Here is a 17,959-nt window from a genome sequence, read left to right as displayed (position 1 = left end):
CAGCAGCTTCACCGAAAAATTTAAGTAAAAGATGCTTAAAAAAAAGTTGAACACGGACATTCATGAAGCTGTGTTTTAAGTTGCACAAAACGCCCAACAACAGAGCCGCCATTTGAATTTCAGTAGCTTTGCAGGACACAAGGCCAGCAGTGACCCGTTTACACTTTACGTGACGGATCATCACCCTGTAAAGCCCTTAATGCCTCCGACAGAGCGTCCTTACACGACTACAAGCACCGAGCCAAAAACACGTTCTGCTCTATAGTTTATGTAAGTGTTTGGGGGGAGGGTGGGGCGCGCGCCAAGATTAATAGTTGCGTAATTTTGACATGGAAGCCGTTACATCTCCATGGTTTACACTGAAAGCGCTAATCTAGTTGTGATGCTTTGTTACACAAGTTCCTAAAAATAGGATCGGTTCAAAATGGCATCTTTGAAGGATATTACAGCTAGACGGCTCTGCTGCCACAACAAACAGACTCAGGTGAACCTTACAGCTGCTGAAAATGTTCCTGCCATGATGAGAGGAAGTAATGGAGTAGGTGCTAATTCAGTAGTGAAGCTGTTTCATCATAACAAACCACATGACAACAGTGTTATTGTCTCTTTTTATTTATAACAACGTGGGTGGGGACAGATCTACTGGGGCTGCTGCTGCTGATCCGGCATGCTCCTGATGATGTCAGAATCGCCTAAAGACAAAAAAGATGCACAAAGTCAGGAAAAATGGAGAGAGAAAAAAAGAAACCATTGTCACATCTCATTACGGGTCAGAAACTTGCTGCTCATCGGCAGAAAAAAAAACAACACACAGTAGGTGGATAAATGTTAGCAGCTAGCATTTTATGAACTGGCCAAAAGGCTGGGCCGGTTCACCAACACGCTCTGAGTAGCTTTGATCTAGCGAACCACTAGTCCTGAACTGGACCACTTTGGCACTCAGGTCCATCAGGCGCAAAAATTCGCACAAATAAAAAGGTTTTAATGAAGTAAAAAAGTCAGCAGTGAGCTGATCTTCTCCACTCACAGAAATTCAGACACTTGCAGCCGGCTGAGGCACCATTGTGTGGCTACTGGTTACTAGTTTGCAAATTCTTTACACCAAAAGTTAAAAATGGAACCAAGTCACACCTGAAAGGCCAACATCACTAAAGCAGGATCAATTTATTTGAAAATGTTATGTGGTAAAAACTTTACTAGCAGAGGTGTTATAGTAATGGAGAAAAAGATCAGCCCTGACTTGCAAGCTGCTGATTCTGTTCAATCAGGGGATGGAAACAAGGGAGGCGCCTCATTTAGGGTTGAAGGCAGCGAATGTTCCTGCTGGTTATAGTGGCCTGCCCTAAATATCTCAGGAAAATGCTTTAAGATGTTAAAAAAATGTTGATCATGAAACATGAAGAGCAGAAAATGAACAGAAATCCTTTTAAAAAGGTATAAAGCAACGTTACATGTCTATACCAGAAGACCAAAATCCAGATGATCATGATAAAATAAGGCTATATACTCCAAGTGTTCACCCAGATGGTGTTTTTGTCATTTTTGAGCTTAAATATCACCCAGCAGAGCTCGATGAGCTGACTAAAAAGTCATGGCGCCATCTGCTGGCAGCACTGCAGAACTATTAGAAAGCCCCATGGTCACCATTGATGCAGCTACTTAAATAAATCCTGACCGAGCCGAACGGTCATTCTGTTTTCCCAGCGCAACTCAAATTTCATCCCTCTTGGAATCAAACATCTTGCACCTTTTTACACTTAATCTTGGACTTCTTTTTCCCTCTCACAACTACGCTGAGACTTTCCCCACTCGCTCGCCTCCATTGCTTCGGCTAATTGAATGATTGTACGCGTGTTTAGTGACGTAACCTCGGTCACATGACGGTGTAATGGTAAATATACACAGAAAAGGCTATATTTACTAACAAATTTAGCAAAAACGAAGCTTAAAAGACAAAAATAAACACTACGCCAGCAGAACATGATAAAACGTATGCAACCAGAGTGAGTTACTGCCATATAAATTTAAAAACGTCAATATATGCCATTGAGATAAAACTACAGAGCAGTAAAGGAACGGATAACTACTGCGCTACTGGTTTGAAAGAGACCGACTGGATAAGCCTGAAGTAAAGAGGAGGTTCAGGTCAAAAGAGGCCTAAAGTTAGCTGTGAATACTACAAAAAGCAGGTTTAGACCGACTGGTCTGAAGAGAAACGGAGCGACATTTTGCTCAGCGATGGAGGGAATTATTTTTGAAATTAATATTTATCAAACATGTACTTTTGTTTTTATGATAAAACAAGGTCAGTCTCCTGATACTTTCAAGAATTATTTTGTTAAGAACTGCCAAGTGCATTCTTATAATACTAGACAAGCTTTGCCTTTTCATTTACCGTTAAGTATTAAAACTCAAGTGCAATTTTCTTTTCGGCATCGTGGTGCAAAATTATGGAATGAATATGGAAAATATTTGGAATCTTCAGAAGTAAATGGTAGAAAGTCTTTGAAAAAAATACTGTTATCCAAAAAAGACAGTGATGTATGATTTTACAAATATTGACTCCCTGAAATCTGAAAGCTAAAATGTAAAAATAATGTTACTGTACATGTCTATTCTGTTTTCTCTCTTGAATGAAAGGACTTTCATAATGTGAGCTGCCTGATGTTTTGTTGGTTTAGGGGTGTGGCCTTTGGTATAAGCCCTAAGGGGTTTCTGTCACACTCCATCACATTTTTTATTCTATTGATGTATTCTGAGTTTCTATTTTGATCTGTGAAAAAAAAAAAAAGCTTGCTCTTTCTTTGGGACCTCAAACCAAGAGCAACCGAGCTGCTCTTGGTTCCAGAACAACCAGGTAAGTGTAGTGGAGAAATCGACCCAATCCCTGCACGCAGCTTCTTACCGGGGTCAATGATCGCCAGCGTGCACACCCTGTAGTACTTTCCGCAGGCGGTGCCAAGCTCGATGTTGTTTCCACTGTAGTGGTGGACACCGGTCTTGGCCAGCATGGCGTAGTACTCGATCTCAGATTTCCTGAAAATGAAAGAGACAAAAACGCAAAGCGAGAGTCAAAGCAGCTGACAATCAATGCAAATACTGCAAAGCCGACGACGCCGATTCCCACGCAACACGAGCGCTTTAGCAGCTGAAGACAATCTTTTGTGAAGACCTAAATTACTAGAAGATAAACTTTTATTGGGTCGTTATTTAAATAATACAGTTAGATTAGATCAAATTCTTTATCAGGATTATTTAATTAGGGTTTTAAGCAGCAGCTTAAGATCTTGGTAACAACCAGTCTTAATTGCACTTTTAAATGTTATAAACTTAACTGAGTGAGGAGACTATAACTAAAATCAATCATTCTTGTTTCACCAACTTCAAGTTCTTAAATATATTTCAACCTGTAGGAAAGGTCAAGTAAATCTCAGAACAGGGCCGTGGGAAGGAGAAAATTCTCAGTGATCAGTCAAATGGGAAAGGCAAATAAGTTTGTGAATATTTAAAACGGAAACCTACAACACACTGCAGCCATTTGTATGAAGGTCAAAATTATGACCGGGTGTAAACATTTATTTTTTTACATATTTGTTACAAATTATTTTGTCCCGACAGTAAAAAATTAAAAGTAATCTGTGAAAACACCCAAGCTCCTTTCGGCTCCTCCCAGTGGTCCTACTGCCACGGAAACAACCAATCAGAGCCAGGCAGTCCTCCTGGGTGCCAAAGCGGTCAATTATCTTCATCTACTGTTAGTTTCTAAACCACCAACTCTATCAAAGACCTTACAAAGCGTTATTCTTTTAATGTGTAATAGTTCTTAGATTTTCATTCACTATCAATCAATTTTGGTACAATTAATAGAAATGCCCTTAACTTAAAAAATGTCACACAATGACTCTCTACTGGCCTATACCTACTCAGTAGCTGTTAGGGCTGGACAATTAATCGCATTTGCAATATAATCGCAATTTAATTTACAATATAATCCAAATGGCAGAGGTCTGGCTATGTAACAATTTATGGATAAGTCGCATCCTTTTACAAATTGCCTTCGACTGTTCAAGTTAAACTGTTTTACTGAAACATAATCAGTTCAACTTTGTAGTCCAACTGTTTTTAATGTTTGCTTTTAGTTTCTATTCTCTCATGTTCTTTTTTGTTTCTACATTTTATTCCTACTTGCATTTATTCCGTTTTATTTTCCTCTATTTTAATCATGTAAAGCACTTTGCATTGTCTCTGTACTGAAATGTGCTATACAAATAAATCTGCCTTGCCTTTAGGTGTCTGTAATATGTTTAAAGTGGGTTTGGCTCCACATGAAAGGGAATGGAGTTGCAGCAGTGAGATAATCTTATTTTATTGTTTGTTTTACAGCTTATATAATCAATATTTTTAACTAGGAACTTTAACGAATCTCACCATAGCTTTAAGTACCGGTCAAACTGTTTAAAACAGAATTGTGTGTTTGTTGTATTATATGTTCAAATCAATCAAAAGCTATTCTCCTGAATCATAATATTCTGATTAATAAAAACAAAAGTCACAATGCTTGTTTTAAATAGCCCTTGTTTACAAACATCTTTACCTACAGATCATTTTTTGTTGCTTGTGATTAATGCAGACAAAAGTCCAAATTAAAATCGCAATTATGGTTCAAATATATCACAAACATATCACCAAAATCATACAGCCCTAGAAGGTGTGTTTGCATGGACATAGATAAACGTATTAAAAACAACCGTTAGGGATAAAAAGGAGTCATGTAAACAAACTAATTGGAATATTGTGATCGGCTTAAGCTCAATCGGGGGGAAAATCATCTTCCGAATAAGACGGCTGGTTTTTGCCCTTTAATCTTTAATCTTTAATGGTTTTTAATCTTTAATCCGAAACATTTGTTTCCGATCATGTCATTCGGATTTTAGCAAACCGCCCTGACTGCACATTTCCACCATTAATGGCTAGACACCGTCAGGGAGGTATAACTTGTCTGTTGGCGAGAGAACCTCTTTATTAGAAATCTTAAAAAGAGATCAAGACAATCAAACACTTCAATGGGAGCTAAGAAGGCACAGAACCAACACACTTCCACGTTTGTTTTATAGCACGAGCGGAATTACAACTTCTGGTATTTTTATATGAAAATTTGACACCAGACAACTTTTATTCGGAATAAAGTCTGGTTGATTTTAAGCCTATATGAATGATGTATTGTATTACATTTTCAATCCGGTCTAGGAATTAAGCGCATGTAAACACACCTAATGGCTCGGCTTGGACTGGAGCACCTGTGTTACATGATATTCCTTTCATCTGATGGCAGGTCATCATATCTAATCAAAGCATGTACCTGAGAGCAGGGCAGTTGTTGGCCAGAATAACCAGCTTGGCTTTTCCCTGCCGGATCATCTTCTGGGACTGTTTGTAGCCCAACACGTACTTCCCACTCTTCATCACCAGCTGGAGACGAGAGTTTATAGACTCCATGGACTTTTTCTAAACAGAAGGGGAAAAAAACAGTCAAAAGTGATGGCAAAACGACAACAAAATGAAACATCAATCGGACATAAAATTGTATACGTCACTCGTCCGCAACATGTATGCGGGTAACGTGGATTAATGTAAAATGTTTCCACGTTTCAGCAGCCTTCTCGCGTCGGGGTTAGCTAACTAGCATTAGCTGCCGGCTACATCGGTTTCCGGGACACTTACGTTATACATGCAAACTTAGCTGAATAGACAGCCAAGAGATAAATAATATGCGCATAAATATATATAGATCAAGCAGGGACAATTCTATTAAACCCTACAAATAACGACACAAAACGCTTAGCTCGTTAGCTTTGATGCTAGCTAGCAGGCCCCAGCGGAACCATGTCTCCACGTGAGGCTCAGCCCGCCGCAGCGCGAGACTCCTCCACTCACCGTCTTCTTTGCGGCCACCATGTTTGCGGTTTACTCCGGACCGGCCAACCTGCGTACAAACAAGAAGCAGCGGGAGACTAAAGTTATGGTTTTATCGGCGTAATAACGACCAGAAAAGGGAACATTTGCGCGTGAAAACTCGGGAGCTCGACTTACAGTGAAATCACTCCAAAATGGCCTCGGAGAAAAAGGAAGTTGCGTAGCTCGTTGCGCTCGTTTCTTCCGTTCGGTGTGCGACAACAGCTACCGCGCCGACAGCTTTTCCGTTCCCCCCCATCCCAGAAAAAACAGTAAATAATATGAATCAGTTGGTAAATCGTGTTTTGACTCTTTACAGTTTGTTAGACTTCATTACATAAAAGCAAGCTTAGTGGACTTTTGTATTTTAATCAAATCAGTATTTTTTTTTTATCATATTACTACTGGGGGAAAAAGGTTGCTCCCCCTCAAGCAAGCCTCAAAAGTTAGGTTTATGGTAATTTCGCTCCTACATACAAGTACTGAGTCAAATGTTATGCAGCACAAGGTGTTCTGTTAAGATAATAATAGTTATCATGGTTAGTTACTCCTTCATGCCTGTAGTGGACGAGTTCAGTTCAGGGTCTAGTGTCATGCCTCTAGTGCAGGGGTCACTGCTACCTGGTGCCCACGAGCACCAGGTAGCCCCCCGAAGACCACATGTGGTGCCCACAAGCCTGTTATAAAAAAAGAAGTACAATCCACCAGTGAACTGCATCTAAAACTTTAGTTTATTATGTTACGCTTCCTGTTTATCCACACTTGCATTTATATAGATTTAAAAATGACAATATCCATAACAAAGCATGAACATTTTGTTTATTTTACATAAACTTAAGGTGAACTCTTCAGTACTGGCAGCCCTTAGTATGACAACACCAATGAAGTAGCTCTCAGTTTCAAAAAGGTTGGTGACTCCCGCTCCATTCTCCCGGGAGATCAACAGACAGACAGACAGATCAGTGTGTTTGCTGCACCCGTAAATATGGTCACGACATATGGGAAAGGACAAGGTCTTCAATACAAGCAGCTGAACTGAGTTTCCTCCACAGGGTGGCTGGGCACTTCTTTAAATATAGGGTAAGGAGCTCACACATCTGGGAGGGGCTCGGAGTAGAGCCACCGCTCCTCCACACCAAGAGGAGTCAGCTGAGGTGGCTTGGGGGATTTGTTCCAAATGCATGTTTCTGCCATGTCCTAGCGGGAGGAGGAAAGGTGTTGCCCCCTAAATCCTGATACCCCCAAATAGCATCCGATAGAGTCATTTGCCTTCTCATATCACCAAAAGTATTCCCAAAAAAGTAAAAAAAAACAAAGCAACTGGACTTGTTTTCCTAGTTGAAGACGTTTCGTTTCCTCTCCAGGAAGCTTTCTCAATTCAAAAAGTCTGAAGTAATGTGCAGTTGCTTTGTTTTGTTTTTTTACTTTTTTTGGAATGACCATGACCTAGATGACTGAGAACCTTCACCAGCATATCACCAAAAGTAGCCCACCTGTGACCTATGCGCATTTTAACCATTACAACAGAAGTAAAAAAAAAAAAAAAAAAAAAAAAAATCACAAGCGGTGATGTTAATAAATAAATAACAAGTGCAAGAGGTTAACAACGTTGTGTTTACCTTTGACTCTATACAGAAATGGTGCATTTAGTTTCAGCAGAGAATAGATTTGGCACAGAGGGAGAACGATGACAGACTCCCTGATTCACTTACCTCGGCCTCGTTTGATGCATCTGGCTGAACAAAATATTTCCATCCCAGCAGTCTGCAAGAACATTGTACCCGCTCGGCTTAACTGCGTCGAAGCTTGCGCGCACTACACCAGGAACCTTAAACAACAACAAAAAATCTCAAAAGAGAAAGATGATGCGTAATTACGCACGGCACCGGAGGAATTCAATCAGCAGCTATAGCCTTTTGGCCTCTCCCACCAGCCGGTGTTTTGCATTTCCCCCATTTAAACAGGGAGACGACACACATGTGCGCAACGTCATCGCTGCAGCTCTAGCCCGTCTGCAGAGACAACTCCTCCATTCCTCGGTGCGCACAGGGCAGGATGGGATGCTCCACCAGTTCGCAAACTTCAGCGGTAGACACGACTCGACCCAGCGCCAAGCCCGAGGAGAGCAACGGAGCCAGCACCACAGGTGATAGAAAAAGAGAGAGAAAAAAAACTTTATTCCTGTAGACAAATTATTAACGCTAATTGAGAGACGCATAAATGCACAAAACGAGAGATGAGCGTGCTGGTAGTGTAAGTGGAATTTAATTTTAAGCAGCTTGTATCTCAATAATTTACTTGAATCAGTACTTACAAGGTAATATGAACGTAATTGTACAATTATACAAATGCTTGTATCAGTAACCCGCTTCAGTAAAATAAATGGTATAAAATAGCCACGAGTCTGACTGCGGACATTTGCGCCAGGACAGAAGTTCTCTACGTTCTCCATATAAAGTTGCATCAACCATCTTGCGCTGCAGTGGCTCTAGATAAGGGATGCAAATTGCTGCCAGCGTTTCTCCTCTGGCTGCAGCCGGCACCTTCTGTGCTCACTTTTGAGGGAGCCACGTCCCCAAGGGGACAGGATGAGAAAGTTTATTGTCATTAGTTAACAGTTGTTTCTGGCCACGTCCTCCCAGAGAGTGACACCAGAGCAGCTTTGGTGACAGTCTACGGTTTCAAGGGGGAAATGGAGAAGCGGTACCGGGCAGGACTTTGTTGTAGCGGGTCAGAGAGGATCTCCTGCTTTGGCGCAAGTTAGCGCTAATTTTCACGATGGAAAACGACCCAGGTGCACTTTTTGCAGAGTGAAGGGAAGTTGTGCTGTCAATAAAATAATGTGTTTGAACGCAGTAAGCCGTGTTGTTGAAGCGTCTCAGTCGACCAAACGGTAAAAGATTCACTAAGTGGGACCTCCTCTGAGCGGAAAGCATGCAGACGTCACACTTTTAAGGGCAAAGAATGCCACAGAGGAAAGCTGGGAAAAGCGTCTCTGACCTCCCTGTGGAGGAGAGGCAGTAGTCAAAATGAGATATGCTCATAAAAGTTTCTCTTTTCTCACTGGCTCCTGGTTTGAGTTTATCAGCCAAATGACAGTGAGCAGTATCCCAGTATCTTCTTCTTATCACCCTCCTGGAGGTCAAATGGAAATTTGTCAGGATGTGTTCTTATTTTTGCATGCATCTTATTTTACTTCTCTGAATGCCTGAGAGACAGAGAAAAAGGAAACGTGCACCTCTTGAGGACACGTTACCCTAATGTCAATTTTTCTTTTATAGCCAAGATGTTCAATATGACATATTTGGTCTTAATTAATAAAACGTCTCTGCTGTTTTTTGGATGGGGATCAGCTTTGTTTGTGCTAACTCTTATATTGAAGGCTGAGACTTCAGACTTCTGTGATCCATGCAAATGACAGCAATGCAAACCATTCTGTCCAAAAGGTCTACAAGGAAGTGATACGACATATTTCGGCAGGACACGCGCAGCAACCTGTCCATTGGCGCAGTCAACTGTGCTGTTAACGTTCCTGAACAACAGGCCTCCTAAACATTAACTCACAGGTTTATGTGTGAACAAAGGCATACTTTAATTTTTAATTTAAAATCTAACAAGCGTAGTGCACGTTTAATGGAAGAAAAAGTCCAAGTTTTTACTTTCCACAGATTTGCTTGTTTTCTTCTTGTCTTTTTTTTATTACATTTGTGTCACAATTCTTTAAAAGTAATTATTTTTCTCATATAGCAGCGACAAAGCCGTGTATTTTAAAAACAGATGTGTGAAAACGCTCGGATCTATTGAAATATATTGCAGAAAATATTCATAACACAAACTGGATATATATTAACTCTTCCTTCTGGTTGTGTGTTAAGTCAGACCTTTAGCTTCTAACATAGATAACATAAACATAACAAGCAACAGTTTTTATTTTCCGACTCTTTAGTTTTATAGTTTATGCGTTTGCTATGGACCTTTAGTGTCCTTAAAGGCGCCTACAAATAAAAATGTGCCATTCCTGCTGGTTTTTCATGCAGAAACCAGAGCCTGGGATCTGGGTGTTTGTGTTTGGGCTGGTATTTGGTCACCAGGGAACCAACAGTTCTTCCTCTTACCTGTGTCGCCGTGATTCAGGACCTCAGTTTGTTGAACCAGGAGACTTTAGCATTTCTCTACATGAGGAAATCAATACATGTATCTAAAGCCATGTGCCATAATTCATCATGATTAAACATTTCTCTGCTTTGTGAGACTTTCAAACTTACCTGATAATACGTTTTTATGGGTCTCTGGTGATACTGCAGGTTTAATTACTGCTGAACTTTATTCAGCAGTCTTTCAATAGACATATACTTTATTGGTTATAATATAGACACTGAATGTCAGGTAAACATAAAAGCAGAAATGTAATATAGGAAATATTTTTTAACTCAAACACATGGCTACATATTCCCTCGGTGAAACATGGCGGCGGCTTCATGCTGTAGGGATTTTTTTTCCCTTCTTTCATTTTGTGCCTCAAGTAGCTTTTATTTGACAGAATGAAATGCAGCAAAGCCTCCGTACATGGGTCGCCTTTTACTGCCCCTGCGCCACAGCCGCGCCCGCTATGCTTTTCTTAACCAGGGGCAAGAAAGCTGGTTTCAAAGCTGGAAGGTAGTTGGAGCTAAACGCAGAGTGATCCTAGAAGAAAAACCTGTCGGAGGCTACAAAAGACTCAAGACGGTGGCTGAGGGGGAACCTTCGAGTCGGAATAACAAACCCTAATCATGCAGCAAGAGATTGAACGGTTTGCTTCACATCAAAGCATAAACACTTGGATGCTCCATTCAAAGCCCAGACCTAAATCCAATTAAAGATCCGTGATAAATGGCGTCAACAGAGGGTTTCCATCCAGTCTGATGGAGCCTCAGATATTTTTGAAAGAAATGTGAAGCAAAATGTTCATCTTTTATAAGTGCAGTGTTGGTAAAAAACATAAGCCCAAAGTACTGCAGCTGCAATAATATGAAAAGGTGTTTGTACTAAGTAGACTTCAGAAAGGTTCGACACAAACGGACAGCAAACTCATTTTTTTTTATTTTCACAACTAATGACAGAAATTTGAAAATCCTCCCTAATTTTCGTTCCACGTCACAGTTAGGCGCTACCATGTGTTGGTCTGTCACATAAACCTCCGGTAAAAGTATGTCGAAGTTTGTGCCCATAACGTGACCCCGTGTGGCTAAGTTGAAGGGATATTTCTCTACACAGCACTCTGTTGTTCAACGTAATGTATAATGTTAGCTTAGTTTGGAGGAACTGCAAAAAATCTTCGATTCTATGCTGAGGCATTATACGTGTTCCCCGCAGGGGCGGCCGGGGAGAATGGAAAAGTAGCCGAGGACAGTGAGACCCTCCCAGACGAAACACCAGCTGAGGGCGGCGATGCTAAACCAGAGAGTGAAGCTGCTGCAGCCGCTGCATCTACAGAAAGCCCCCCAGCTGGGGAGGAGTCTCCGCCTTCAGCGGACACCAACCCGGCGGAGGATGCTGCACCGGCAGGGGATGCTGCACCGGCGGAGGATGCTGCACCGGCGGAGGATGCTGCACCGGCGGAGGATGCTGCACCGGCGGAGGATGTTGCACCGGCAGGAGATGCTGCACCTGCGGGAGATGCTGCACCGGCGGGAGATGCTGCACCGGCAGAAGATGCTGCACCTGCTGCACCGGAAGGGGATGCTGCACCGGCGGAGGCAGCAGCCGAAGCTGCAGAAGGTGCACCACCTGCAGAGAGCTCTGCTGAAGCAGCACCGAGCTCCTCAGAAGCTGCGGCTCCAGAGCAAGGTAACAAGCAGCGACATCCGCAAAGGACTTACAGAGAGTCCCTACACTGAGCTACAAACATTTCGTCAGAATACGAGCTGCAGAAAGCTCCCTCGTCTCTAAATTTAGTTAAATTATTTCTGAGCATCTAAATTCTCTCTTCAAACTGAGAATAACTTCTTTAAAGGAGCCTCCTGTGTTCTTATCAATGCAAATTACTCCCGATATGCAAATCTCCCCTGACGGCACGGCCGATGACAGCCTTGAGACAAGTATCAGACTGACTTCTCAGAGTGGTGAAACAGATGAGGTCGTGGGCGAATCATGCATCCAAGCGCTTGTTTTTTTTTTTTTTTATCTGAGGAAAAAAAAAGTCAATGTTCGTATCGTTTGACATCAGTACAACTCGTCACCAGAACGCTCCGAGTTTTTGCTTCCCAGTGGGAGGAAGACAAGATGTGCCGATTTTTTTTTTCCGTTGGCCAATGGTAACCCGAGTCATTTTAATGCCCTTGTGAAGGTACGTGGCGTCCCTTCTATCTTTCCCCCAGACCATCCCCATCCCCTGTGCGTCGGCTGTAACCACGCAGTATCCAACAACACGCTGACGCTGCCCCGGCTTTAACAAACACTCCAAAGCTGGCTGCAGGAATGCGTTTCCAGCCCACACCTCTGATTATTTTTGCTTGACCTGAAGAACCTGCCTATGTGTGGGTTTGCTGGATCCTGACACAGGGACTGGCTGAACTATTCCCATTATTATTGTTCACAGTTTTTATATTTGACCGTATTTAGGGTCTTGGCGGAGGCTTTTTGTTGAAGATTGTGATGGATCAACACGAATTGATGCATCATTGTGAAGTGGGAGGAACATTCTGTATTGGTTTTGAATTTCGACAAATGAAATCGTTGCCCGCATTTGTTTACAGCCCTCTCTGATCTAAAGCCCCCCTGAGTAAAATCCAATGCAAGATACTGCCTACAGAAGTCACCTTTGTGTAATTTGATCTGTGTATAAATCAGAGAACAATCATTATCACGATTGAAGACAGCAGACAGGGCAACGATTAAGTTGTGACAAAGTTTAAAGCAGAGCTGGGTTATAAGGTAATATTTTCAAACATCCAAAAGATTACCGTTCAAAGCCATCATTTAGCAAGGACAGGGGGGGCTTGTCAGAGTTAGTGGAAATGTGGACGGAGCTAAATACAGGGCAGTCAACCTGTTAGAGGCTGCAAAAGAGACTGAAGCCGAGGTTCACATTCCAGCAGGACAACACTGAATATTCAGCCAGAGCTACAGTGGAGTGGTTCACATCAAAGCATGTTCACGTGTTCAGGATGGCCTAGTCAAAGTCCGGACCAAAATCCATCTTCATCATCTGGCAAGACTCGTAAACTGATGTTTACAGATGTGAAAAGCTGGTAGACATGCTTAAAAAGACTTGAAGCTGTGGGGTAAAAAAAAAAAAGGTGGGTTCTACAAGGAACTGAATTCTGGATATGAAAAAGCAACTCGCTGTTTAGAGCTTTATTTGTTAAAATTGTTAGTGTACCATGTTATGTATCCTTTTTCACACAGTTCACAATTAAACACAATATTATGTTGGTCTGTCGCATAAAACCCCAATAAAACACGTTGAGTTTTTTTGGTTCTGATGTGGCAAAAATGGGAAAACTTCAACCGGTCTGAACACTCTTACGAGGCACTACATGTCATCTAATCACAGCCTTAGTAGAAAAAAAACAATAGGATATCTTTATTCTAGGTACTTTGTCTTAATCCGCGGATCCAGGATCAGATATTGTATGGGTGTAACCAGACTGTAGAGTCCTAACCCTGACGTGTCCAAGCAGGAATGAACGGGTCGAGGAAAGAGCATCGCTGAGAATGAAAGGAACGATGGACAAGACGGTGGTGAGAGCGGCAATGTTGTATGACTTAGAGACAGTGGCCATGAGGAAGAGACAGGATGGGTAGATGGATGCTGAGGCTGGAGCTGCCTCCTGCCTGGAGGAAGAGCAGAGAGGAGGTTTATGGATGGAGTAACCAGGACGAGAAGGCAGCTGGTCTGAGAGATGAAGGTACAGGAGGTCGGGTTAGATGAAGACAGATGACTCAATGTGGCGAACCCCTGAACGGGAAAAGCTGAAAGAAGGAGAACCAGACTTTAGAGATTAAAAACATGCCTTTAAAATTCAGCAGAGTTGGACAAGTCCGTCAGAATATGTTGTAGCGTTTGCGTGAAACCGTCAAACAAAGCTTGGTGTGTGTGAACGTTTCTTAGAGGACGTTTGCTCCTAAGTCCGTATCTGTACATTGAGGGCAGTTTTCGCTGCTCTCATCTCTCTCAGTGATGCAAATGACGCGCGGCGAGTCACTTTTTCGACAGCTCAACGCTGGGTTTTAACTCTTCGCCGAATGCAAAGCATCCACCCCTGTCACAGCGCAGGCCAGTGAGGCGACAGCTTTTGAAGTGCAACACAAAAGGATGATTGTGCCACAAGGTTTTCTCTTTATATATGGAAAAAAAAAGTCTTGGGACTGGAAAAAAACAACTATTGGCTTTACATTTTGAGATGAGCCTCAGATGTGTTGAGCGGCGCATATTTCTAAGCGGTGACGGAGAAAAGCAAAAGAGAAGTTCAAAGAAGGGTCGTCTGCAGGCTTTTCTTCAAGGAAAAGTTGGGGAAAAAAGGCCTCCAAAGATCACAGACTCATACTGTAAACAAAGCTCGCCTCGTAACACTTTTTGGATCATTTATTTACCAAAACTGAAGTAATTGATTGATTGATTGATTGATTAATTGACGTTTTAATCCTTTAAACAGAAATTTAGTAGAAGAAAAACCTTGAAAGACCTCTATAAAGCCTTGAACTATTTATTTGGAGCACTTAATAAGATTACAGAAAAGTCTGACTCTTCAGAAGTAAAGCCTAAATAATTTGGGAGTGGCTTATTACTTTTGCTTATTACTATTTAGTATGTAGACCCCCCCACCCCACAAAAAAAGTAAAGGTATTCACCTGAAGTGGTAACAAAATGCTCGTCCCGGCTCTCACTTGATCTTGACCCGCCCATCGACTTGACTCCTCCTCAGTTCAGTCGTTCCTGCGTGCAGCGTGCGTGTTTGTCAGCACTTTGTTGTCAGCGCGCTCCCATTAATTTGCAATCTGAGTCCAAAGAGAAACCGGAGCACGACGCAGGGCTTCCACGATCTCGGGCTTTTCACAGCCAACGCAGAGAGACGATGACGTGCAAAGCAGAGCTCACGGAGAAGCTCGTCCGTTGTCCGAGTCTATTAGAGGAGGACTTTAGGGCTCATATGTACAAAAATATTCAACTGAAATCCTTTAATAAGAAACAAATGAAAAGGAGAAAGTAACCATGTGATTGCATGATGCAATTACAGAGATTTCACACCTCCAGTGTGAAAAAAATATTAGTATTTATGTTGGAATAGACCTTTATTGTACTCTGACGTCTAAAAATTGAAACATCTACAAAACCAGGTTGATTTATCTTCCGCCCTCTCAGCCGCTGCTCTGAAGAACCACTTGTTAATGCGATTACAGCAGCGGGAGTTTTGTGGTAACAGCTTTGCAGATTTCCAACGTTTGGGATATTGTTTTATAACCAAACAGTGATTAAAAAAACGTCCCAGCAACTTTCTCCCTGACCTGTCGGCTGTGTTTCTCTGCCAGACCTCTGAGGCCTTCACAGGACTGCTGGGATTTTTACTCAGATCAAATTAAGTTACATCGACTGTATTTATTAGAGGACTTCTGAAGACGGATTTAGTTGCATTGGGTTTTATTTAGGGAAATAAAAGGGAGCTGAATTTGTAAAAAATTTACAATTTGTATATATATATATATATATATATATATATATATATATATATATATATATATATAGTGATTTGTTACATAAAATCCTACAGGAATACATTAAAGTTTGTAATATCATGGCAAGTTTTTAAAAATGGTGCTACTAAGTGTGTCCAAATCTGGATGGTCTTAAAACAGGAGGTTTGGTGGCCCCCACACCCAAAAGTGATACACGTTCTGTGGTACCAGTAAAGGCATCTAATGCAGAGAAGAGATTTTTTATTACCCACTTAAAATCTTAAAATGGGGATTTTTTTTGTACAACACAACATTTTGGTCCTTTGCTATTTATGTTTGGGTTTTTGTTATAATTTTATGGTTCACAGGACCCCAAACATCCAGCAACCTTTTTCTCAGAAGCAGACTTGGGCACGCTGATTGATTAAACTCAGTAAAATCCAACAAAATGCTTCCAGAGAAACAGATGAGGTCCTTTTAACTTGTTCTAGTCGCTGAGAATGAGCAATCATCCCACAAAAGTAGGAAACTGCAAAACCCTTTTTTTTTTTTTTTTACATTTCACATCTACAAGAATTTCTAGATCCCTTTTTTTCAAACATCAGACCTAGTTTCATTAGAATATTACATGTTTAGTTTATTGAAGAGGCTAAAATAAAATAAGATGCCCAAATAATTATTTTTTTTAATTGGCCCATGCACGTTGCAAAACCTTTCATCTAAAAACATCACTCCTGCCTGTAGAGCTGCATGATATTAGGAAAAGATGCCATAAAATTGGTAAATGTTGCGATTACGATATACATCTTGTGACAAATACAGAACAAATTAAAATGTTAACCCCCAGTCAAGGCAGATGACCGTTCATACTGAGCCCGGTTCTGCTGGAGGTCTTTCCTTCCCGTTAATGGGGAGTTTTTCTTCCCACTGTCGCTTCATGCTTGCTCAGTATGAGGGATTGCTGCAAAGCCATGTACAATGCAGATGACTCTCCCTGTGGCTCTACGCTTCCCCAGGAGTGAATGCTGCTATTCGGGACTTTGAAGCAATCAACTGGTTTCCTTATATAGGACATTATTGACCAATCTGTATAATCTGACCCAGTCTGTATAATCTGATTGAATTGACTTTGTAAAGTGCCTTGAGATGACATCTTTCATGAATTGGCGCTATATAAATAAAATTTAATTGAATTGAATTAATGGTTAATGACTTTCAGCTGCAGCATCATAGCAAACATAGACCGGAGATAGTGAGTAGTCTATTCAGCTACTAAAAAACAAAAACCTTCATTTCCATCACAAACAGAAGGTTTTAATGAAAAAGTTGCCTCTGTCTGACATGCGATGTATTGGCATTCAAAGAACTTGGCTGTAGTATCAATGTCCACCTCTTGACCACCTTAAACTTTTTATGTTGCATGAAACAACAAATGTCAGCTGACATGTCAGAGGCACTGAGAGCCAGAAAGCAGGGCTCTTAAATAACTAGCCAACCCTTATTCACTCCAGGAATGAATATCCACAGCCCGCTTTTGGATCCTCCGGTTGACATGCAAACTCTTGGTTAATCCGATTATAATGCAATTGCTCAGTTTTTTTTATTTTTTTTATCTCTCTCTCTCTAGAGGCCACAGCAGACGATGCAGAGTCCAAACCAGAGGAGGCACCTGGTGAGCAAAGCTGCTTTACTATTAAAATTATTACTCTTTACGTCATGATCCACAAAACACGGTATGAGCAGCATTCTCACTCGCTCTCCCTCTTTTGGGTTTCCAGCAGCCAGCGAGTGAAGCGTGACGAGCTTGACCACAGGCTGGAAGAGTCGCTCCCCATCTGTATGCATGAGTGAAAGTGTGTGTGAGTGTGTGTGTGTGTGAGTGTGTGTGTGAGTAAACACATTGCCTTGTTGCCAAGATGCCGACCCTAATGATGCTTTCGTTCAGGGTTCCTCTGTCACCATTGTGCCTTTTTTCCCCTCTTTCTTAATGATGTACAACTACAGTTTTTACTGTACATAGATGGAGGCTAAAATAATTGGATAGAAGTTTAGATTATAAAATCCATATTTATTATCTGTATAGAAATATGTTGAGCATAAACTTAGAGTAAGAGTCTATTCAGATTTTTTTTTCTACAACTTATGTTTTGACCAATTTGATAATAATGGTATAAGATTATATATATATAAAAAGGTCCTGTAGTAAGAAGTGCTGCCTTGCTGGGTTAAACGAGAATATTCCTATGTGTCATGATGATGAAAGGCTAAAATCTGTTTAAAACTGAACTGTCACCTAAATTAAAAAGGCAGCGTAAAAAAAAAAGACGTGTTTGTTTTTCTTTTAATCAACACA

At 41.3% G+C, this 17,959-nt stretch overlaps 2 protein-coding genes across 2 annotated transcripts; one reads left to right on the top strand and one right to left on the bottom strand.

The window, feature by feature from the left end:
• Positions 1–596: 596 nt before the first annotated feature.
• Positions 597–6,181, bottom strand: rpl30 (ribosomal protein L30). Its single transcript, XM_036145204.1, has 5 exons — positions 6,091–6,181; positions 5,935–5,983; positions 5,360–5,505; positions 2,906–3,036; positions 597–692 (listed from the first exon to the last, which is right to left on the bottom strand). Exons 2-5 carry the CDS (start codon positions 5,953–5,955, stop codon positions 640–642), a joined length of 351 nt encoding a protein of 116 aa, XP_036001097.1. The 5' UTR covers positions 5,956–5,983; positions 6,091–6,181; the 3' UTR covers positions 597–639.
• A 1,789-nt stretch (positions 6,182–7,970) lies between these two features.
• Positions 7,971–17,454, top strand: si:dkey-284p5.3 (uncharacterized protein LOC557830 homolog). The gene is made up of 4 exons (XM_012865865.3): positions 7,971–8,098; positions 11,305–11,778; positions 17,234–17,278; positions 17,385–17,454. The coding sequence occupies exons 1-4, from the start codon at positions 8,008–8,010 to the stop codon at positions 17,396–17,398; spliced, it is 624 nt and encodes a 207-aa protein (XP_012721319.3). The 5' UTR covers positions 7,971–8,007; the 3' UTR covers positions 17,399–17,454.
• Positions 17,455–17,959: the final 505 nt, after the last annotated feature.

The sequence above is a fragment of the Fundulus heteroclitus genome, chromosome 13 (assembly GCF_011125445.2).
Source record: "Fundulus heteroclitus isolate FHET01 chromosome 13, MU-UCD_Fhet_4.1, whole genome shotgun sequence".
Taxonomy (NCBI): domain Eukaryota; kingdom Metazoa; phylum Chordata; class Actinopteri; order Cyprinodontiformes; family Fundulidae; genus Fundulus; species Fundulus heteroclitus.
This window is presented reverse-complemented; position numbering and strand designations above follow the sequence as displayed.

What these genes read in the sequence shown, in the direction of transcription:
- rpl30 (XM_036145204.1), bottom strand. Translation starts at nt 5,955, where the DNA reads ATGGTGGCCGCAAAGAAGACG. An exon ending in AACAACTGCCCTGCTCTCAG is followed by an intron (nt 3,037 to 5,359) that starts GTACATGCTTTG and finishes TTTCATTTTCAG; the next exon opens with GAAATCTGAGATCGAGTACT. An exon ending in GCTGGCGATCATTGACCCCG is followed by an intron (nt 693 to 2,905) that starts GTAAGAAGCTGC and finishes TTTTGTCTTTAG; the next exon opens with GCGATTCTGACATCATCAGG.
- si:dkey-284p5.3 (XM_012865865.3), top strand. Translation starts at nt 8,008, where the DNA reads ATGGGATGCTCCACCAGTTCGCAAACTTCAGCGGTAGACACGACTCGA. An exon ending in CAACGGAGCCAGCACCACAG is followed by an intron (nt 8,099 to 11,304) that starts GTGATAGAAAAA and finishes TGTTCCCCGCAG; the next exon opens with GGGCGGCCGGGGAGAATGGA. An exon ending in AGCTGCGGCTCCAGAGCAAG is followed by an intron (nt 11,779 to 17,233) that starts GTAACAAGCAGC and finishes CTCTCTCTCTAG; the next exon opens with AGGCCACAGCAGACGATGCA.